The sequence below is a fragment of the Staurois parvus genome, unplaced genomic scaffold (assembly GCF_062004578.1).
Source record: "Staurois parvus isolate SC_StPar_1 unplaced genomic scaffold, SC_StPar_1.0 ptg000538l, whole genome shotgun sequence".
Taxonomy (NCBI): domain Eukaryota; kingdom Metazoa; phylum Chordata; class Amphibia; order Anura; family Ranidae; genus Staurois; species Staurois parvus.
In genome coordinates, this window is record NW_028318334.1 from 8,331,735 (window position 1) to 8,355,978 (window position 24,244).

General features: G+C 44.0%; 1 protein-coding gene across 2 annotated transcripts in view; it reads left to right on the forward strand.

Moving 5' to 3' along the window:
- The window catches only part of LOC149451476 (lysosomal alpha-glucosidase-like), an 83,071-nt gene that overhangs the window by 45,477 nt on the left and 13,350 nt on the right, over positions 1-24,244 (forward strand). For both annotated transcript variants that reach the window (XM_089690653.1, XM_089690654.1), the window contains 5 exons: positions 3,612-3,725; positions 4,164-4,248; positions 16,994-17,111; positions 18,173-18,306; positions 18,398-18,549. In XM_089690653.1, the coding sequence (XP_089546779.1) occupies positions 3,612-3,725; positions 4,164-4,248; positions 16,994-17,111; positions 18,173-18,306; positions 18,398-18,549 (603 nt within the window). The remainder of the gene's footprint in view (positions 1-3,611; positions 3,726-4,163; positions 4,249-16,993; positions 17,112-18,172; positions 18,307-18,397; positions 18,550-24,244) is intronic.

Consider the following 24,244-nt stretch of genomic DNA (forward strand, 5'->3'; position numbering starts at 1 on the left):
TTAAAATTATACAAAAGAATTGCATTCACAGCCATATAAGATCACTGAGACATCAACTTGAGAACAGCTATAGAACCTCGATGTCCAATAGCTGGACCTGGATAACACATTTCAACTGGCCAAGAGCTTGCATGTTTTGAGGGATATACCATCTTCAGAGCATGCTAGGACAGTGTGTTATGTGCGTTAATAAATATCTCACTCCCATCTTACTTCTCTCACCTTCCTGCTTCTCCTATCCTTTGCTGATATCTCCCCTAATCCTAGCCTTTCACTATCTAACTGCCACCCCCACTTGCGAGACCTTCTCTCTTCTGGCAACAGCCACAATCAACTCACTGTAATTTCTATCTTTCTTTTTCCAAGAGCCAGCCCCCTTCGCATGTGCCCTCTGGAATACCTGCTTTTATCTGAAACAATCTTAATGCTGTCCGTTTACCTTTTTTATCTCCAATTCCTTTAACCTACTTGCTGTCACTGAAACCTAACATGAAGAATCTGACTCTCCCTCCTACTGCCCTCTCCTGTGGCATCCCACTGAGCACTTTTCAAATTCTTCCTACACCTCCATTTTTAGCCATCACCTCTTTTGAAGCTTACTGTATTCATCTTTATTCTCTGAGAATTTCCACGATTTAAATGCTTACATAGAATGAACAAAGACACATGTCCATCTAGTTTAACCAATAGAAAAAAAATAAACAAATAGAAAACCTCTACATACACAGTTCTATACTGACAGTTGATCCAGAGGAAGGCAAAAAAATCTAATAAAGCATGATCCAATTTGCTACAGTGGGGAAATAAATCCTTCCTAGTTCTTGAGGGAGTCTGTGACAGACCCAACCAGGACTGTGGCTTTTGGGGGGGATTGCAGGCTAGCCATAGCCCTGACATCTGAGGGGGCTCTATTCTTTGGTGTGTGCCTGGGAGGAACCTTTGGAGTAGTTTACTTCAGATTCAACTGGAGGACCAAGATACAGATTTTGGGGGTCTCTGTGCCCAAACTAGCATTGACTGCTTCTCCCCCCCTCCTTCCTAGACTCAGAGACTCTAGGAAGATGTTGATAGAATCAGCAAAACAACCTCATGCTGAGGACACTTGCTCTAGTTTATTTATTACCCGCTTTCCCACCGCCATATAGCAGAAATGGGTGCGCAAAATCACGTATGTATATATATGTGATTTTACATTGGTCTAATCCAGTGTTTCTCAACCTTTTTTCAGTCAAGACACCCTTTAAATTATGGATAATCTCAAAGCACCCTTTAACATTCTGCACAATCTCAAGGCACCCCATTCTAAAATGTAAAAAACTATTCTAATAGTTTTACATAATGCAGCAACATCCACACGCTTAGGACACGCAACGTTAGAGGTGATTTTATTATTCCAAAGCAAATATTTCTTTGCAAACTGGTACTGACTAGTATTCCAGTGTTTCTTCCTTCGTTTCTCTCCCTCATTCAGCTAATGTGACCCCACTGCTGACAAAGAGGGGCAGGGGAGGGGTAAACAAGGATGCAATGCAGGCACTCGATGTCCTCCTTATCGATTAATGATGTAATTGGTTGTTAGGATGCTGGCAGGTTGCAAAAGTGCGCAATGATAACCTATGGCTTTGTGCAACTAAAGGGCAGGCTTGATCCACCTGCTGGCTTGTATACAATTTTGGGCAATTTTTAGGCATTTTGTCATGGCACCCCTGAAGAAACCTGAAGGCACCCCAGGGTGCCTGGGTACCCTGGTTGAAAGAGGCTGATCTACATTGTCTAAGAGAAGTAACTATATTGCAGAGTTCAGATATTTTATCATTTTTACTTTTTCATAAAGTACATATTGCCAAAGCACTCCTGAAAAAGCCTGAAGGCACCTGGGCACCCTGGCTGAGAAAGGCTGCTCTAATCTGTTTATTAAGGTGTTGTGTTTACTATCTTCTCCCCTTGTGTGTCTTCTAGGTGTGCATTCCCATTGTTAATTGAGTTGCCTATTGTTTTTCTGTTGGCAAGTTCTTCTGGAGGTGCCTACATGATGAGACTATACTGTCAGCTTCACATCGTTATCTAATCAGTGTGGGATGTTTATCCCAAAGTGTAATATTTGTTTTATTGTTTATGTGGGGGACTGCCCTATTTCTGGAGTGTATAAAAACCTGTACTTCTGTTCAATAAAGTAGTTCCAGTTTGGCATCTAAGCTAGTCTCATCTAGTTTTGGGTGCAATGCTTGGCTTTACTACCTTGGTCCTGTGTCCCAGTGGCGAGGAAGTGGTTCTCTGAAGGAATCGCCCAATCGGGGTGACAGGCATTCTGTCACAGAATCCATTCCACATTTTCACATTTCTTACTGTGAACAAGTCTTTATTGGCTGCCTGTACCGGTGTCACTCTTCCTTGATGAGCTCTCTGCTGGACTTCCCAACTTTCTCTCCTCTGAAGTGCCTACTAACATTCTTGGTGGCTTTAACATCTGTTAATGTTAACCGACTGATCACATCTCAACTCCACAACTTAAATATGTAAACCCAATATTTTGTATTCCTGATATGTGCCTGCTGCACCATGTACTTGTATGAAAAAGTATCCTTTTTGTATTGCTTGCTTTGTTTGAAATCCCTGGTGTACCTGCAAGTCCCTCTGCTTTCTTATGAAAAACTGACCGCACTAGGCATGAGAGCACAGGGTGGTCAGTTCCCTAGCTATGCTGGGAACTCAACCTGCTCTCCTCCAATGATCAGATTTGTCCTGACACTCCCTCCCCCCTTATACAGTCTTTCATTGGGTGTGCAGCTGTTTCTCCTCCCCCAGCTCTTATGCAGCTGAAAACAGAGGGCATGTTATCACTTATTAAAAACATTATAAATACTTTTTTTCTTTTTTTTTTTTATCTATATCTATACACAAATGTCTTGCCTTTCATTTCTATAAACTGAATGGGTTGTTTTTACAAGGTAAGGGGTTCACAATCACTTTAACCTCATCTTTTGATCTAACACAATGGGCACACACTCTGTCTCTGTCTTTTCAACTACCCATCCCTCCAAGCAACAAACTGTTACTCTTAGAATACCTTTGCCTCTTTAACCCTTCTCTTCTCTTTTCTGCTATTGATCACTTCTATGTCAAAATCTCACCCTTGTCCTGCCCTGACCTGGCCTTCTCTGTCTACAATAACTCGCTCTCATTCTCATGGAGTGCACTTGTTCCCCTCACTGCACACAGATTTAGGCCCCAATCACCACAATCCTGGCAATGCGAAGACTCTATAAATCTTAAGAAACACAGCCATGTTCTTTAGCAACCATGACATAAAGTTAAATCCTTGCAAGACTTCACCCTATTCAAATCCTGTCTTTCTAAATTATATTTCCTGCCTCTGTGCTGCCAAACACGTCTATTTTGTCACTCATTAATATCCTCTCCTCCAGTCCTTATCTGCTTTTCTCTATGTTTAACACTGCTATACTTTCTGCTAAGGACTTTTCTTGTTTAGTATTAATTATAACCTTTTAGTTTTCATAAAACTTCCATTTTTTGTTAACGGTTTGTGTTAGTAGTATGTTTGTTTGTTTTTCCATAAGTAATTTATTTTTTCTTATCAACCGTCTCACCAGGTATGGCCGGGTCTTACAGTGTTTCCTGATTTCACAAACCCTGAAACGTTCAGCTGGTGGTATGACATGACAAAGGATTTTCATGATAAAGTGCCTTTTGATGGCATGTGGATAGTAAGTAGAGTTTGGGTGTATTCACTGAAATACAGGTTGTAAACTATTAACGTAAAGTGTTACTAAACCCAGGACCCTGCATTCACTATATCCGGTCTCCCACAGTACACACAACATGGAAATGCAATTATCTTAGTAAATATAAACTGCTAAATGCCTTTTCTCTTCAGCATTATATAGCAGCCTTGTGACTTCAATCAGTTTCCAGCTGAGCACTGGTTAAAACTTGTAGGAGGAGATTTCATTCTGCTCTGATATATATATATAATTTTTTTTTTTCACATATCGATTTAGCGGTTTTCATGGAGTTCAGTTCTTTCAGTGTATTTTGTAGTCCTGATCATATTAAATAAACGAAAATCTAAAACTGCTACATTTCACACCAAAAAAAAAAATACAGGAATGAATTATAATTTGTGGCCTTGTGCTTTGTTGTAGGACATGAATGAACCATCTAACTTTGTTACTGGCTCCTTGGATGGCTGTCCAGATAATAAACTTGAAAACCCTCCATATGTGCCTGGTAAGATTTTCTAACATATTGAAAAGGCTACACTTCTGTCGACATCTATAGTACAGTAGTTTTATACTTTGCCTTGAGTAGAGATAAGCTGGCCAAAGATGGATTAATATTGGGCCAGTTCAGCAGGGACTGGAAGAATTTAATTCCATCTATGGTCGTTCCTGCTCTGGAGAAGTCGATCTAATGATTGGCTTCTCTTGATGGGACTGTTGGAAAACTTAATTCGATTAGTGCATGCAGCCAATAGCTGCAGCATTAATCTGTGTATTCTGACAGTGGAGGAGTCCGCTATGGGGGAATTTTTTTTTTATCGACCAGCTCAGAAAAAATAAAACATCCATTTATTGTCAGCTTTACATACAGAGGAACTCCTAGATAGATACTGTAGAATCTTCTAAAATCAGATCACATGTTCCTGTTGCTCTGCTACTTTTTTCAGATAATTAGCCTCATAGGAGGCATTTCAGCAAAGGATCAAATTGGTATTGAGGTACAGTCACATTACACTAACATGTTTGCTTTTCAAAATACTCATTAAGGAATGGGATGTACTAACCTGTCAATCCGCCTCTAAATACATAGAGAGGTGGCCAAGGTGCTCATGTCAGTGAAGGGTTCCATTTCCATGTCATTCTAAGCAGTGGTGGCACTGGAAATGGTAGAATCTCTGAACTTCATTGCAGTGCCTCCAAAACAGCCCAGAGGAATTGTTGCCCAGATTAGGGCTAATAAGTCAAGAAAGGTGCATTAATTAGGAGTAAGGATTGCTGCAAATGGAAAAATATACTTTGACTTTTTTGTGGCTTAAATTTAGACAACAGTTACGGTATCCACAATATGTGAAATCATAAAACATAATTTAAAATAAATCCTGTTGTGAGTAAGTCCATGTACAATAAGTTTGGCAGGTGAAGATATCCAAACTCTCCTTTCTTCAGATCAGTAAGTGATCAGGAAATTATCACAATCTCCTCTTGAAAAGAACCGCCATCTCAGAAATGAAGATGTATGCTTACCAAAAGTAGATGACCTTCTAGCTAAAGAAAGTTCAAACAAGCTGGTGGTAAAAGGTTATCCAAAATGCTCCACTTCCACTGGCAATGTTGGAAAGCCTCTGCATCAAATGACACATCACATCTCACCTCCAACCCATTCTCAGGAGAACATAGGAGAAACAAATGTCCCGCATAGCATTTTTAAAATCGCACTTACATAGTATAAATGTCAAATGTGCATTAAGAAAAGCTCCCTGACGGCATGTACGGCGTTTTTACTGTCACTTCATCAAATTCATTAAAAAACATAATGGCAAAGTAAAACTGCTGTGCAGAGAAATACACAGCAGCATATTATTGCTGGCAGGAGAGAGAGCTGTGTTTACACACAGGTCTCTCCCCTGTCAATGTTACTTGGTGATCACAGGTTCCCATCGGGGCATCTCCGGCCGGGCTCCGATGATTGACATCTGTAGCCGCCAGCGGTGGGTGGGTAGGGCAGCACATGCGCGAGCGGGTGCCCCCTACCCCGAAATGCAAACCATGTGTATATATACGTGATTTTGCACAGCCCTGACACCCTGTAGCAGTACTTCTGCTATAGGGCGGAGGGGAACCAGTTAAAAAAAAAGGAAAAAAAAAGTGGAAGTAACCAGTTCACTATCCATCACTGAGATTTTAAGATCTAAAAAATGAATCTTTCTGACTGGCTTCATAATTTAACACAATGCCTCTTATTATTGCCAAGAGTCTCCATGAACAAATGAAGAGATGCAAGGTCACCATCCAATAGGAGGAGGATGTCATCAATATATCTAACCCACAAAACCAACTCAGGTCATTGCTGGGCATAAATGACAATCTCCTCCCACTTGACCATTAATAAATTGGCCAGACTGGGGGCTTATTTAACCCCTATCGCCACTCCTCTGCTCTGGAGGAAGTATCTATCACCAAACCAGAAGTATTTATGGGTGCCTGCAAACTCAAGAAGATCCATAATAAACTCCTTTTAACATGTGAGCAAATTAGACAATTTCTCTAGATAACTAGATACTGCTTACTTCCTGTCCTGGAAACTCAATAAGAATGGAGAGTAAACCTTTCTAAAGTAAGGGAAATCCTCACTTAGACTGTTGTTTCCCCAACAAGTGTCCCCATTGAAGGATTTCATTTCTATAACTGTTCTGATGACCACTCAAGATGTGGTACCTCACTTTCAGTCCCAATGACAACAGTAGCTAGGACAAACAAGAGTGTGACTATTGCCAGAGGGGACATAGAGAGCAATTAAAACCACATATGGGTTCTAACATTTCCCCAATTTATTGAAAAGAAGAAAAACGTTTGGGCTAAACGTACATGTTAGAGCTGAATTTGTTTACATTTTTTCCCTAGTCCGTCTTTCCCCCTCATTAACATGCTAATTTTTTTTTTTTTTTAAGTCCGCAAACGTGCAAACTACAACGAAAAACCTGTAAGTGATCACAAAAAATGTGCAAGTGCGAACACCACACGAAAAAGTGCACTTAGGGGTGTGTTTGTCCTACCCCCGAAAGGGTTGGACCGTTACCCTGATCCCCCGGGGCACGAAGCTCCTGACAGGGACAAGGTTCCCATTTGGTCCTCCTGGCCAAAAGGCCTGGTGGACCACCGTTCCTTATGCCCAGCCGAAGCCAGACATCCAGTACTAGGCAAGGGGGCTCTCCCGAAGAGAAAGCCCCCTAGGGATCAGGGGAGGAAGGAACCAAAAGGCCACACATCCTCCCCCTAGACTTCAGGGTAGGCCCGAGGACCCACACCCTCCATCCGTGGAAAACACACACATAAGTAAAGTAAAAAGTGACAAAACGTGGGAGTGCATAATAAATAATATAAGATAAAGTAAAGAAAAAATAAAAAAGTGGTACCGTGCCGAATTGTGCACAGACCAGGCCCTGAGGCCCGTAGCAAAAATTGCCCTGGACTTAGCCAAAAGACCTGGTCCTTAGGGCGCTGTGCAAAAAGAGGTGAAAAACAGTGGCCATGTGTCATCTTCACACCGTGGGGTCCCACACCCAAGTGTTACTAGTGACACCCCTGAGAGCGTCTTCCCCAGAGGGCACTGAGTTTGCGGACTTTTTGCGTCCCCAGCCCCTGGCCAGACCAAGGTAGATCCGTCCAAATCAGGAGGTACTGGGTCTTTCCAGTCTTCCCAGAGGAATTACTCCCAAGGCCCCAGAACGTATCATGGCGCTCCCTGGTTTCTGTCCCTCCGGTACTAGCCTTCCGGACCCCCATCATACCAGTGAGGGTACTATACAACAACCATCCCCGCAAAGCTAGAATGGTCGGGAGCACCCCCACTGGACACTGATAAGAACAGATACTAATGTTCTTACATGCTAATGAAATGTTTACATTATTTATTTACTTATTTTAGACCCAGTAATGTCATCCCTAGATCTTGGTGCTTCTCTATGCATTGTGGGCCGATTATGGCTGGTGGGAACATAACAGCACCTATCCTCATTACTCCTAAAACCCCTATGTTCTAATGTAAGCAGTGAGGTGGCTGTTGGAAAAAGTTATGCTAAGATCAAAATGCCTTGATAGGTGGCAGTCAATAGGAATTGGCATTCCTAGGCAGATTGCATTTGCATGTATGTGGGTGGGGCTTAACGCTCCCTTTGGGGAACTGGAGCCAACTCTTGTTAGCACCCCCTGTGGTGGGCAGAGACTGTTGTCATGTGAAATCAGTGTTAAGGCAGTACTCTAGATTAAAAGCGAGACTCATCCAAGAACACACTTGTTAACACTTTTTAATCTGTGGCCTACACAACTTCTGTTAGAGGTCACCTCTCCCTAGGTGTGGAGCATTGATGAGCCAGTACCACAGAGCCTGTACCAGTCTCCACCAACCCAGCAGTCCTGCAGCCTCACTTCCAGTGACTATAATCTATATATTGATATTGGATACAGGAAGCACACTACATCAACCCATTCTTGTTCTCCCTGGACTCCAATACAACTCTCATGACTCCCAGGCTAGGTCCCTAAGTACTCAGCGCCGCAAGGCCAGTCCTAGTATGTGGTGACCCGGTCCCTAGCGAAGTTAGTAACCAGCCATGTCAGCAGCTTTCTGGCTGATCACGTGATACGGTAAACGGCCAATCACAGCGTCCTTTTACCACGTGATCAGCTGTGTCCAATGACACAGCAGATCACCGTGTATATACGGTTGCCGGTTATCGGCTGCACTTTCCTCACACTGTCACAGCGTGAGGAAAGTACTGCCGATAAACAGCAATTGTTAGAGAAGAGATCGGCAGAAGATGATCAGTGCCGCCTATCAGTGCTGCCTATTCGTGCCACCTCATCAGTGCACATTAGTGCTGCCTATCAGTGCAGCCTCATCCATGCACATCAGTGAAGAAGAAAAATTACCTGTTTGCAAAATTTTATAATCGAAAAGAAAATCTTTTTTTTTTTGGTTCACATTTTTTGCTCTTTTTTGTTTATAGCGCAAAAAATAAAACACCCAGCGGCGATTAAATACCACCAAAAGAAAGCTCTATTTGTGTGAAAAAAAATTATAAAAATTTCATATGGCTACAGTGTTGCATGAAGGAAGGGGGTATAAGTGCCCGGTAGGCAAGTGGTTAAGAAACGGAATTTCATATCTCTTCAGCACAGACATAGCAGTGTGAAATGTAATGGATATTGTACACATCAACATAAATGCAAATATTTTTACTTTAAAGACATTGAGTTCCAGTGTCGACAATATATAATATGTAAATGTAGCACGGCTATTAGGGTATATAGTTTCCTCATTTTTTTTATTTTGTTTGTATTACTTCCCCCAATATAGGGGTGAAGAAGCAACACTAAACCCCAGTAGAAAAGATTAAAAAAAATGGGGGGGGGGTTAAGTGTCAAGAGGAGTGGAGAGAAAGGGGGAGGGGCAGCAGAAAAAAGAGAGGAAGCAATGGGTAAGAGAAAAATCCCACCCATTATCCTGGCTCGACACCTGGGGAACCCTCACATCCCCAAGGATTGAGCAGAATGTTATGAAATCAGACTCCAACCTAAGGTCGGGAAGCTAGTATAGTTTGATCCTTATAAAAGAAGTAGGGGTCCAAATTTTCCAGTACTTGATTTCTTGTTCCCGTAGTTTTCCATCTCTTGGATCTCAATAATTGGGAGGCACTGTGCTTTTCTTATTTTTTTTTTTTTTTTTAATCGATTGAAAGTGGTGTATCATGTAATAGGCTGCAGAATTTCCTGCAAAGGACACTCCCATTATTGTTTTTACCATCTGTTCCATCATAGTCCAGAAATCCCCCAGAAAGCACTCCCAGCAAATATGGAGTAAAGACCCCTCAGACGTTGGGCACCGCCATTGGGTATTCAGGACCCGGAGAAACATGCGATGGAGCACCTCTGGCATTGTATGCCATCTTGTAAGGAGTTTGTATCCTCCTTCTTGCTATCTGCTGGCCAATGAAGCCTTGTAGGTGAAGAGCAAGATTATTTCTTCCTGTTTGAGAGAACGCCATGTTTAAAGCCTGCTCCCAATGCAGTAGGAAGGGGAGCTCTTGTGGTGTATTCAAAGCTATCACAGAAGCATATAAATGAAATGGCGAATGTTGGAGGGGTTCACCTGTTAGACATGTAAGCTTGAACAAAGATAGTTCCCTTACTGTAATAAACTTGGCTGGTATTGAATGCAGATATTCATTTATGGGTGGCTGCTTTAGCATGTGACTCAAGTATGGTAGTCATTAGCAATGGCAATATAGCCTCCCTAGGATGGCTTCTCTGCTCGTTTAGACCTCTGTACTGTATCTGCTCTAACTTCTCTTGTCCCCTTGAATAAGCTCTGTTCTTTTGATACACAATGCACGCACCCCTTCAGACCAAGCAGATTAGATGAACAATAAAGATCTTTTGAAGTACTTTAAATGAGACTTTGGAGCAGTACTTGATAACATCTTCAACACATTTCTGACAGTGTCCCTGTTGTAGCGCCCCATGAGGTAGTAATACCTGAGTTAGGTAATAAAGTCCGTTGCAAGGCAGGAGTCCATGATTGGCAGTAAATCCACGAGGAAGTAATAAGCCATAAAATGGTTGCACAACTCCATGTAAGTCCTTATCCCTTGCAACCCCGACTGGGCTCCCTCAAGAGGGCACAAAGCGATAGAGTAACGGCTATATCTTGAACTGTCGCATTTCCTCCTCCTTCCTGGTGTACTGAGGACCTCTACTTATATGGTATAACCTGCAGGGGACGGTAACCTGAAAAGAGTGGGAAAACCTAGACAGCAGTGTTAACCCTTTTTTTTCTCAGGATCCACCAATTCAGCAGGTCAACTGAGGACAACTGTGCAATAAATCTACATTGTAGCAAATGGTTCTATACATCAATACAGTTAGAATAACTAAGCCCAGAGCATGTTACATAAAAGAAAAAAACATCTAACACAAGGAAGCACCTGTTTACATGCAGACTGCCCTAGGTAAGATTCACAGGTGATGCTGAGCCTCCATGATTGAAATAACTGAAATACAATGAATGAAAGGGGTAGCCCAGGGAAAGTTGGGCTACGGAGGCAAAGAGATAGATGAGGCTGGATGTCATCCAGCTAGGATTTAAAGTGCCCTCTCTCCGACTTGCTGCAGCTTTTAATGCACAGTGAGAGAATCTCAGTGTGCAGTGACATTTCTGGAAAAACTGAAAAAAAAATAAATTTAGTGTGGTGCAGTCTTACAAATTGAAAGCCATTTTGTTCCACTGCAAATTGCAGCTTTGCTCTTAGCAGAAACTGCACTGTGGAAATATTTCCAAAATCTAGATCAGGGTTTCTTAGCCGTTGTACCTTTGAGGAACTCGGGGAACCCCTGAAATAATTTCCGTATGTACAGCTCATTGATGTGATCAGTGAGCTCTAGGTAAAATTATTCATAAAGCATTAAACAATAGGATAAATATTAAAATGTACCTCCTTAATGTGAAGCTTGTGCTTGCTTTTTTTTTTTGCATAGATGCTCAATTCTGGGTCAAGATGAACAGTGTACAGGAGGTCAGCAGGGCAGAGCACAGGGGATCCAAGAAGGAACAGTACAGGAAGGCCAGGAGAAAACTGTATGGGGGGAGGAGGGTCAGGAGGGAAGAGTACAGGGAGCCTGGAAGGAACAATATAGGGGCCAGGAGAGAACAGTATATGGGAGCCAGGAAGGAACAGTGTAGGGGGGCCAGTAGAGCACAGCACAGTACTGGGAGGTCAGGAGGAGACAGTACTGGAGGGTACAATACTGGGGCCTGTAGTGGATTTCCTCATGCAGAGTAGTTTAGGAAAGCTGGATCGTATCTTGCGTGCTGATCCCCACCCATTGTCCTCTTTCGTCCCTGCCGAATGATGTCACACACAGGCGAGGAGAGACAGGAGGAGAGGGCCAGTTGGGATCGGTTCAGGGCAGTGATGCAAGTTGCTTCGCTCTGCAGCTTGACTGTCACCTATGTGGAGATGCAATCTACCTATCTTCTGCTTGTGATGAATGGGCAGATCATGGAGGAACCCCTGGGGACCTCTTGTGGAACCCCCGTTGAGAAACACTGCTCTAGATGTTGGTCTCACCATTTTACTAAGAGGAGAAAAAGAAAAACCAATTTACTGACCAGACTATAGGTAAAGGTTATGCTGTGATGGTGGAGAACATTAATAGGATGTTTTAAAGGTTATAAAGAAACTAATTTGTCAAATTTACCCTCTTACCAGTCAATTAAAGCATGAGAGGAGGACAAAAACTATCATCTACTGCAGTGTTTCTTAACTTTTTTTTTGTTTACCTTGGAGGAACCCTTGGCAAAAAGTTTGAGATCTCGGGGAACCCCTCAAAACAATTTCAGATCTACAGCTCACGGAACGTTGGATCTGATTAGCGAGCTGTAGATATAACAACAGTTAACAAATGCAGAGCAGTCCATGGAAGCTGTTGTAGTAACATGCCTTTTCTCCTTGATCCCCACTAGCCCTCCTCCCGACCATCGCAGGTGATATTACATTTAACAGCCTGAGACTGAGAGAAGAGGAGGACCTGTAGGGTACAGTGCAGTAAATAATAGTGTGCTTCCCTGCACAGCTCTGCAAATACATGACACATGGGGTTCCACCACAGATCCATATTGTGGCAAATGTATATCCACCAAATGTTGTTTTTAAAACTCACTGACAGTGCACATTGATACCTGATGTCTCCTCTGAAGTTGTGGTTCCTGTGAACTCAGAGGTTGACATCGAGTACAGTTCAGAGAGTGGGAACATGTGGCTTGGTCAGGAGGTGACATCTTATGTATGGCAGCAGTGACTGTGGAGGGGGTGAGCAGAGAGTGGGAGCACATGGATTAATGTAGCAGGGGGTGACATGAAGACTGCAGGGGCACATGGCTGAATGAGACTGAATGTAGCAGGAGGTGAGATCATAATAGCTTTATGTACAGTTATGTTATAACATAGAGCTAATATGATCTCACCTCCAACTACACTCCGTCTCATCCAACTGTGCGCCCCCCCTCTCTGCAGTCTGCATCACTGCTGTCAAACGCTGGATGTCACCACCTGCTCTAGCCATGTGCTTCTTCTCTCTGCTCAACCTCATTATTACATTACATCGAGTTTATATAGCGCCAAAGGGTTTGCTCAGCACTGTACAATAGAGGGGGGGACAATACATGAAACATTACAGCAACTACAAACAGCACACGAGGGGTTATAGGGCCCTACTCTTTCGAGCTTACAATCTAGGAGGGAGGGGGTAGTGGTACAGGAGGAAGTGGCTGTGGGGGATGGAGTGGTAGGAGGAATGAAGAAGAGCAGCAGTTAGGTGAGGGTGGGGTAGGCTTCCCTGAAGAGGTGGGTTTTCAGGGAGCGCCTGAAGGTGAGGAGGGAAGGTGACAGTCTGATGGATTGGGGTAGTGAGTTCCAGAGGATGGGGGAGGACCTGGAGAAGTCTTGCAGACGTGCGTGTGAGGAGGAGACCAGGGAGCGAGATAGAAGGAGGTCCTGTGAAGAGCGAAGGGTACGGGTAGGGTGGTACTTGGGAATCAGGTTGGTTATGTAGTTAGGGGCAGTGTTGTGAACGGCTTTGTAGGTCAGAGTGAGTAGTTTGAATTTGATGCGTTGGGCGATAGGGAGCCAGTGGAGGGATAGGCAGAGGGGGTGGCAGAGGTGGAGCGGTTGGTGAGGTGGATGAGTCTAGCCGCTGAGTTCAGGATGGTCTGAAGCGGGGAGAGCCTGCACTGGGGTAGGCCGGTGAGGAGGGAGTTGCAGTAGTCAAGGCGTGAGATAATCAGGGAGTTTACGAGTAATTTAGTGGTGTCTGGGGTAAGGAAGGTGCGTATTTTGGCGATATTGCGGAGGTGGAGCCTGCATGTGTTTGTAAGTGATTTGACATGAGGTTGGAAGGAGAGGTTAGAGTCCAGAATGACTCTAAGGACTTTGGCTTGCGGGGCGGGATTGATGGTGGTGATGTTAGTAGTGATGGATAGGATGGGGGGGGGCGCGGGCAGGGGGGAAGACGAGAAGCTCGGTTTTGGAGAGGTTAAGCTTGAGGAAATGGAGCGACATCCAGTCAGAGATGTCGTTTAGGAGGTGAGTGATGCAGGCGGAGAAAGTGGAGGTGAGGTGGAGGGTGGAGAGGTAAATTTGAGTGTCATCAGCGTAGAGGTGGTAGTTGAAGCTGTGGGAGTGTATGAGTTTGCCAAGGGAGGAGGTGTAGATGGAGAAGAGAAGGGGTCCAAGGACAGAGCCCTGGGGGACCCCAACAGAGAGGGGGAGGGAAGGGGAGGTGGCACCATTGTAGGAAACGCTGAAGGAGCGTCGGGATAGGTAAGAGGAGAACCAGGAGAGAGCGGTGTCTCTGATGCCAAGGGAGAGTAGTTTATTAAGGAGGAGGGGGTGGTCAACTGTGTCGAAGGCCGCGGAGAGGTCCAGGAGGAGGAGGACAGAGTAGTCGCCTTTGGCTTTGGCGGTTAGTAGGTCGTTGGTGATTTTGAGGAGGGCGGTTTCGGTGGAGTGTAGGGGACGGAAGCCGGACTGTAGTGGATCAAGGAGGTTGTTGTCAGTTAGGTGGGTGCTTAGGCGGTCGTAGACTAAGCGCTCCAGGAGTTTGGAAGTGAGTGGCAGCAGGGAGATGGGTCTGAGGTTGTTTGGGTCAGAGGGGTCCAGGGAGGGCTTTTTGAGTATGGGGGTGATGTGCGCATGCTTTAGGGGGGAGGGGAATACGCCGGTAGAGAGGGAGGGATTGAAGATGTGGGTGAGGGAGCAGATGAGGGAAGAGGGGGGTGACTGGCGGAGTCGAGAGGGGATAGGGTCCAGGGGGCAGGTAGTGAGGCAGGCTTCTGAGAAGACCCTGGTGACTTCCTCAGTGGTAGCGGAGCTGAAGGAGTGCAGAGCTGGGGGGGTTACGGTAAGCGGGGTCTTGGGTGTGGAGGGGGGCAGTGCGGTTGCGAGGTCAGAGGAGGGAAGAGATGAGGGGGAGATAGGGGGGAGGCTAGGTGGGGAGGTAGATTGCGAGTTGACTATGTCCTGACGGATTGCATCAATCTTGTTGTGGAAATGAGTGGCAATTTCGTGGGCGGTGAGTGAGGTACTGAGTGGAGGAGGGGGGGGAGAGAGTATGGAGTTGAAGGTGGAGAAGAGTCGGCGAGGGCAGGAGGAGAGGGTGTTGATCAGGTTTACGAAGTAAGCCTGCTTGGCGGCGTGGAGGGAGGAGGTGTAAGTGAGGAAGGCAGATTTGTAGAGGGAGAATGAACGGGGGGGACCTGGTTTTGCGCCATAGTCTCTCTAGCGCGCGACTGAGGCGTTTGAGGCATTTAGTGTGGTCGTTCTGCCATGGTTGGAGCGGTCTAGGTTTGATGTAGCGTGTGGTTAGGGGTGCCAGAGAGTCTAGGGTAGCTGATAGTGAGTCGTTGTACGTGTTAGTGGCTAGGTCAGGACATGACAGTGGAAGGATGCTGTCGTGTAGGCGGTCGGCAGCTGAGTGGAGGGGGGCCGGGTTCAGGTTGCGGCTGGTGATGGTTTGGCGCTCTGGGGGGGGGGAGTTAGGGGAAGGGGAGATGGAGAACGTGAGGAGGTGGTGGTCGGAGAGAGGGAAGGGGGTGTTAGAGAACTGGTTGAGGGTACAGAGGTGGGAGAAGACGAGGTCCAGGGTGTTCCCAATGATGTGGGTGGAGGATTGAGTGTGCTGTGTGAGCGCGAAGGAGGAGGTTAGGTGGAGGAGTTGGGAAGTAGCCGGGCTGTTGTCGTTGATGGGGATATTGAAGTCCCCGAGGATGATGGTTGGTAGCTCAGAGGAGAGGAAGAAGGGAAGCCAGGCGGCGAAGTCATCCAGGAAGCGGGGTATGGATCCGGGATGTCTGTAGATCACTGCGATCCTTAGGGGGGTGGGGGTGAAGAGCCGGATACAGTGAGCCTCGAAGGAGGAGAAGGTTAGGGAGGGAGGGAGGGTTAGGGAGGACCTGGAAGGTGCTCAGCGGTGATAGGAGCAGGCCGACCCCACCACCTTTGTGACCGCTCAGTCTTGGTGAATGGGACCAGACGAGACCTCCATAGGAGAGTGCCGCAGGGGAGGTGGAGCCAGTGGCCTGTACCCAGGTTTCGGTGATGGCTAGGAGGTTAAGGGAGTGGGAGATAAAGAGGTCATGGATGGCAGTAAGTTTGTTGCAGACCGAGCGGGCGTTCAGGAGTGCAACCGAGAGAGGGGGGGAGAAGGGGCACAGGTATGAGGTTGAGGGGGTTAATACCTCCAGTCTGTATTGACTGCTTCCCTACACACACAGTGCTCCTCCATCTCTGCCCCCCCGTACCCCCTTCCCTGCACTCTGCATGGCACCGCTACAGAGTCATCAAGAGATCTCACCTCGTGTTCCAGTCATGGGTTCACACTTTGTGCTCCCTCCCACTGTCTTGTGATCAACACTGCCATAGAAAGTGATACCTCCCTCTTCAGCTCCTGCTCTGTGTAGTACTCCTGGCGCCTCCCTCTGAGTTCACAGGAGCCGGAACTAAGGAGGAGGCATCAGGTATCAATGCACGCTGACAGTACTGGCGCTATACATCCCCTGCAATGTTGATTTGCAGAGGAACCCCTGGGGACCTCTCACAGAACCTCGTTTGAGAAACACAGATCTGCTGTATCCCAACAATCGCCCCAATGGTAGGAGGTACAAGATGGAGCCCACAAGCAAACTAAATTGGCGCCTTTCCCCTGCAGGGCCCCCTAGTGGCAAAATGCACATTTCTCTTGTCTGAGAACTGCATTGAGAAGTACAGTGATAGTTGAATTGTATTCCAGGAATTGCTTGCCTTCAGCTGAGAGAACTTTACAGTCTCAGAATTTTTAATCATGGTCTTCATGTTCTATAGTTTGAATACCATGTCATAGATATATTATATCATTTTAAAAGAGTATATTCCATACTTCTTTTTCTTTGCAAAAAAAACTTGAAAATCTGGGTTTTTTCCAATTTTGGGGTTTTTTTTCCAGGCCTTCCCATCTCTATGCTGGACTAAAAGGAAGGCTGGCTTTCAGCTTTACCAATACTGTTGTTAATCTACATGTATAGTTAGTTACCTTTTGTATGTATTTATGTATGGACTTACTTGCGCATTCATAGAAAGTGGAAAGATTACTCTAGCTTTTAACCTCTACTGTTGGTCATGTAGTGTTTATTTGTTGCAAATATCATGTTTATGTCATTGTAGCTGTGAAAGGTGGCGCTCTACGACACACTACCATTTGCACCTCCAGTCAGCAGAAAATCTCCTCTCACTACAACCTTCATAATTTGTATGGTCTCTCAGAAGCGATTGCATCATACCAGTAAGTGAGAAGCAGAAAGAACACACGTTTACTGGATGGAATACAGTTATATTGTTATAAACGTTATGCATGTGTATCATTTTATATTTAGAATATAGTGTAACCCACTTCTGGTTAAATATAATGTAAACCTTCTCTGATCGGAATATAATGTAAACCTTTTTTTGATTGGCATGCATGATGAGAAATAGACAGTTTAGGGATTTCCTGTTGGGTATAAGATTTTGCTACCATATAAATGTTATAAAAGCCTGTAATCATGTTTCCACCCTGACAGTTTCCTTTCAGGGGTTAAAGAAAAAAGGAAGGCAAATCTTTCTTGTGTCATTTTGCATAGAGCAAAGGAGGTTTATAACCCCTGTCTTTTTTTTTCCTCATCTGTGTCCTGTTCAGGAGATTTCCCTTCACTTGTCCCATAGCACAACAGGGGGAGAGAAGAAACCCCTCCAAAGTGAGGAAATCCCTGGTTATTGCCAGAAGTTGTGTCCCCAATGGAAGATTTCTGCTCCATTCTTGTTCTGGTGACAACCCAAAATTTGGGATTTTCTTTTACTTTCACTCTTGGGGATAACAGTCAATAGGACAAACAAGTTTTCCACCATTTCCCTTTGACAGAAGTCAATTAAATGATCAATTTCTGTTTGAGTGGGGATGGACACACACTGATTAAAATTTGTCTGGTTCCTGCTGAATCAGCTAAATTTTGATCTATCTATAGCTTAGCTTGATTCAGGGGAAGGGGGCTAAATTCACTTTAAAGGGTAATTATGGGGAAAGTATTAGGCCTGAGCTGTTCTCCTGCTGATAGAAGCTAAATCAATGGGTTTCTCCACCCATTCCTCCCCCATCAGCTCAATGTCTTTTTCCCTATTTTGCTACTACTACTTAGATTAGCCATTGGCCACATTTAAAATTTGGGTGCTTAAAAAAAGCAGAGGAAACACTGAAAATATCATATTTTTATTTACAGAAAAAAAAAATGGAATGTGTTGTTTTATTATGCAATGACTCAACTTGTTTCATGGCTTCTTCTAATGAAACTTTGTTACTATGTTTTCTAGTGCTTTAGTGAAGATCCGTGGGAAACGCCCCTTCATCATCTCTCGGTCCACATTTTCTAGCCATGGGCACTATGCTGGTCATTGGACAGGGGATGTTTACAGCACCTGGGAACAGCTATATTACACGGTACCAGGTAAAGTCTGTTCACAGCTGCCATTATTTTATGTCAAATCTTTAAAGAACGAATATGGAAATTCACAGTAGTTCCACTGTTTTTGTTCCAGCCATTTTGCTGTTCAATATGTATGGAGTCCCTCTGGTTGGTGCAGATATTTGCGGCTTTGTAGGAGATACCACTGAGGAGCTTTGTGTGCGATGGAGTCAGCTTGGAGCTTTCTATCCATTCATGAGAAATCATAACAATCGTGATTCTCGGGTAAGGTGACGGCAATGGATTATATTTAGTACTTATCTTTTTAGAACCAAATAGAAATTAACTTGGGCATCCTCCAAACTCCTCTATACCTGATTTGCTCCTTTTCTTTATGCCAGATAGCTGATGCCTGGCTTTTTTGTTTACATGAGCTTCGTGGTAAATGGCCGCCTATTGGAGTGTGTGTCCTATTGGAGTGTGTGTGTGTGTGATATATAGTAACTAGCATCAAAGGTAGAGCTTTAAAGGACACCACCACACACTTTCTTCTTGTTGTTCTTGCCCAATTTTATTTAAAAGAAAGTTTCATAAATCAAAATCAGAAGGTTTCCCACACAGGGGTTGTCAGGTTTTCTCTCTCACAAAAAATACACATGGAGCCTCCTGGCTTACTCTTGCACTTCTTCTCTGGCCTTGCACTGTAGGCCTTTGTCTCCCACAGACTATCTTCCTACACAGCTCTGTGCACACAGCTAGCAGCCCCTTGCTGCTCTGGCTCCCACCTCTCCTAGATGGAGCTCTTCTGACTCCTGGGCAATGATCTCCTGTGTGCCAGGGTGGAGCCCAGAACCTTGGTCAGGTTACTACTAAAAGACCTGCACATGCCTGTACAATCAGCATGCTGGCTGTTCACAATCTCTGGACCCAGGATTGGAGATTTCATCCCACCCGGATCTCCAGGCTCCAGGTCCCAAAACGAACTTTAGAAAACAATGAGGAATCTGAAAAGCCAGTTTCCTCTGCATCAAGCAAACTCCCTGGAGCTCTTTAACCGGCCTGGTTGCTGGTTGAGAATTCTGGGTTAAAATCTTCATTTAGACTCTGGCCAGGTACTGTCCTGCTACAATATATCAATAGCTTACCATTTACAGTAATGAGGTCTCACTTTAAAACTTTAGATGCTATATTCCAAAGTCCAGAAAATTAAAGTGGTTCTAAAGCCTTAAGCTTTTTTTTTTTTTTTTTTTTTTTTTTAACTTAACCACTTGCTGACCCGCCACAGTACATATACTGTGATGGGGTGGCTTTTAGAGGCATTGTGGCGTAATCATACATTGCTGCCTCAAGTGCTTTTTAGCCCAACACTGGATGATATAAATAAAGCCATTCTGGGGGTAAGGGTACTTTTCTCTTGGAGCTCACAAACACTTGGAGAACACAAAAATAAACCTGAACCCTCTTTTACAGCTTCCAGACAATCTTTTTGTTCCCAGGGGAACACTGAAAAGGGATCCTGACATATCAAAGTCTTTACTTCCATGGGATCCAAATGACTCTGGCAGAACAAGTCAGCCAAGGTATAACAAGCCCACCTCTGCATGAAGATACCTCTAACCGTTCCTGGAAAGAAAACCAGGGTAATACCACCCTAAACTAGGAGGTCTTGAAATCGCTAAAGGGTTTTTATTCAAACCTCTGTTCCCAAAAAATTAGGTGTTCATCCAATCCTGTTCCCAAAGCTTTAAATGCCTTGGTGAAAGTAAACAAATTCAGAATGATGTCTATTCATTTTTGGTTGCTTCCTTTCCCTAGAGAAATTTTCTGGCATTGATCAACATTCAGGATGTGTGTCTTCATGTCCAGATTTTTTAGAACCACCAACATTTTCTCCATTTAACCATGGGACGCGACCATTACCAATTTGTGGCTCTTCCCTTCAGCCTTGCCTCTGCTCCTAGAGTATTCACAAAGGGCTAGACTCCCGTTCCTGCTCATCTCTGCCTTAATGGAATCTCAGATCTTGACAATATTTTCTTGCAGGCAGACTCTTACCAGACTTTGCAGGACAACATTCATATCTTATAAACCCTGCAGGACTTTAGTTAGATCCTAAATGCCAAGATGTCCAGTCTAACTCCCGACTCTTCATCTGGAGTGTTTGGCTCCAATCTTAGACACCAAACTGGCAAAGGTTTTTTACCCTGGGAAAATTTAGCAAACTTCAGAACCATGCCAGTGGTCTTTGTCTTGACCACGTGTCCCCTCTGTGTTCCTGTATGAGGGTGTTAAGCCCAGTGATCCCCCCTTTGAAGTAGTCTTAACTCCATTCTTCAGTGGAAGATCCTGTGCAAGTGCACCAGCTCTCCTCTTTCTTGAGACAAAATATTTGTCTTAGCCTCCCCCCATGAGGATATCCTTGAAGTCTTCTGCCAATATTACAGTGGCTTATACACTTCTACTCTTCCACAGAATTTTGATCCCTGTTTATTTGCTCCACTTCTAGATCAGGTGCCTCTTACCCCCTCCATGCTTACTACCATCAGAGCCTGGAGAGTTGGCCTCGGGTGTGAAAAATTTCAGAAACAAGCGGTTATTACCTAATGCTTCCCACTGGTTGAACCCTTCCCTAACCCACTTCTACATGCTGCAAGAACCAAAGGCATGGGCCATATACAAAATTAAATATTTATATCAAGTGGTGGAGGGCAATTTGTTATGACCACTGACCCAGTTATCTTCTGAATTTAATCTTCCCCTTTCATATTTTGTCTGACATTTGCAACTCTGCAATTTGCAGAGGGACATTCAACTCTTGGATGATGATGATGATTTGGAGGATATTTGGGACTTCCCCTTCTGCTCACTACACCCTGTTCCAAATTATTATGCAAATTCTATTTAAGTGTCACAAAGATTAAATATTTTGTTTTTCAGTTTAACTCATGGATGGCATTGTGTCTCAGGGCTCTTTTGATCACTGAAAACAATCTCGGACACCTGTGATAATTAGAGTTGCAGGTGAGCCCAATTTAAGGAAAAACTACTAAAGGAGGGTGTTCCACATTATTAAGCAGAACACCATTTTCAAGCAATATGGGGAAGAAAAAAGATCTCTCTGCTGCCAAAAAGAGTGAAATAGTTCAATGCCTTGGATGAGGTATGAAAACATTAGATATTTCACGAAAACGTAAGCGTGATCATCGCACTATTAAGAGATTTGTGGCTGATTCAGAGCACAGACGGGTTCGTGCAGATAAAGACACATTGAGGAAGATTTCTGCCAGATCCATGCATCGGATCAAGAGAGCAGCTGCTAAAATACCATTACATAGCAGCAAACAGATATTTGAAGCTGCTGGTGCCTCTGGAGTCCCACGGACATCAAGGTGTAGAGTCCTCCAGAGTCTTGCAACTGTGCATAAACCTTCTATTCGGCCACCACTAACTAATGCTCACAAGCAGAAACGGCTGCATTGGGCAGAAAAATACATGAAGACTAATTTTCAAACAGTCCTGTTCACTGATGAGTGCCGTGCAACCCTGCATGGTCCAGATGGATGGAGTAGTGGATGGTTGGTGGACGGCCACTCTGTTTCAACAAGGCTGCCATGTCAGCAAGGCAGTGGTGGAGTCATGTTTTGGGCCGGAATCATGGGAACAGAGCTGGTCGGCCTCTTTAGGGTCCCAGAAGGTGTAACGATGACCTCTGCAAAGTATGTGGAGTTTATGACTGACCACTTTCTTCCCTGGTACAGAAGGAAGAACTATGCTTTCCATAATAAAATCATCTTCATGCATGACAATGCACTATCTCATGCTGCAAAGAATACCTCTGCATCAATGGCTGCTATGGGGATAAAAGGAGAGAAAGTCATGGTGTGGCCTCCATCCTCCCCTGACCTCAATCCTATTGAGAACCTTTGGAGCATCCTCAAGCAAAAGATCTATGAGGGTGGGAGGCAGTTTTTTATCTAAACAGCAGCTCTGGGAGGCTATTCTGACATCTTGCAAACAAATTCAAGCAGAAATTGTCCAAAAACTCACAAGTTCAATGGATGCAAGACTTGTGAAGCTGCTATCAAATAAGGGGTCCTATGTTACAATGTAACGTGACCTGTTAAAATGTTTAAAAAGTTAAAATGTTGTTAAATGTTTGATTGAAATAGCTTTTGATTTCAGTAAATATGCTGCAAACGCAACAAATGACAATTTTCAGTTCTTTACAACCTATAAAGTGTTTTGAAACTTACTGTGCGTAATAATTTGGAACAATGCATTGTAAATGTTTTATGTTTAACAAAAATCCTGTTATCATTAGTAGGTTTGTTCAATAAAATGTGAATTGTACTCTTAATAGTTGATAACATGAGAATTATGCTGACTGTTATTTAAATCAATTATTTAGGTAAATGAGAAAAATATCATTTGCATAATAATTTGGAACAGGGTGTAGTGTCAGTATGAGACAGACTCATACAATTTAAAATAGTACATAGGGCTTATTTCACTCCCTCCTGACTACACAAAACTGATAACTTTCTCCCCTCTGAATGCTAAAAATGTGATCAATCCGTGGGAGATTCCACCCACATTATCTGGTCTTGCCCTGTCATTTACTGGGCTCTGGACTGATGTGTTATCTATCATTAGTGCTGTGTATTTAACCCCTGTGTACATAAACATGGAGGTTTGCATGTTGGGCCTGGTAGAGACTCTTTCCTACAGTGGCAGGGAGGATGTTGGTCGGCCTTCTCTTCTTCCATGCCAGAAAGGCTATTACACTTCATTGGAAGAAACAGGCCCCTCTATCCATTTCATTTGGGAAAAAAGGATAGTGTACGATAGCCTCCCATTATATAAATATATTTACATTAAAAGGGGCTGCCTAGTAAAATATGACAAGGCATGGTCCAAATGGTTAGCTGACCCGACCATGGCGTCACTGTGATTCTGTGTTGTGTTGCTACAACGGAGATGCTGACCAGGCCACCAAAGAAATATCCTTTGCAGCCATCTCCAGCCATCTCAGGCGACTAAATCAAGTCTTTTTCATTGATATACTGCACTTACTATGTTAAGCAGCACTTTATTAATTTCAGTGCAATCTGTATGCATATTTTGTTGCCATGCTACTTTATCTCAATTGCACCCCTGTTTGGGTAACACCTACATGACATTTTTTTTTTGTTGTTTTTAGAAAACTCCTAATAAACAAATTATAAAAAAAAATTGTCACAATCTTTGCTTCAGAGTATTCCTTTGGTGGTGGCTGATGTCTCTTTCAGCCATCAGTTTCCTCCGCTCTACTGGATAGACCTTTTGTGGTGTCATCTCATGGGAATACAGTCTGTCAATGCCACGGTAGTGGCATATGTGATCACCAAAGGGGAACAAAGGGCATAGCAGTTGCATGAAATGTCTTAAACTTTGAATGGAGAGGTGTTTTCCTGCTCTGCCATTCTCTACTTTCCAGGAGTGGACAATTGGTAGGCATATCATCTCGGCTATCAGAATCTGGACTTGGGGGAATGGTCCCCTAATCCAAAGGTGTTCAGCAAATATGATCCAGGTGGGGAACTCATGCCTCTCATCTCCGTGCCAAACTGGACAAGTTTATCTTGAGGTCAAGTGATCCCCAGGCTCTAGTGACATATGCCTTTTTTGTCATGTGATGGATTCAGTCTGATCTATGCACATCCTCCTCTTGATCAAAGAAAGAATGCAAGTATTCCTTGTGGATCCAGATTGACCTCATATGGCTTTATATGCAGGCCTTCTAATAGACTAACTTTTGCACCTTCTAGATGGTCCATAGATGTGACTGTTGAAGCCTAGGGGCTAAAGCAATAGATGTCTGTCTGATTCTGTTATTCCTACCATGTTGCAAGTTCATATGTCCACTTCATGTAAGATATACTGTATAATCACATTTGGAAATCATACCTCTGATGGTGTGAATGTTTAGGCATTCCTCTTC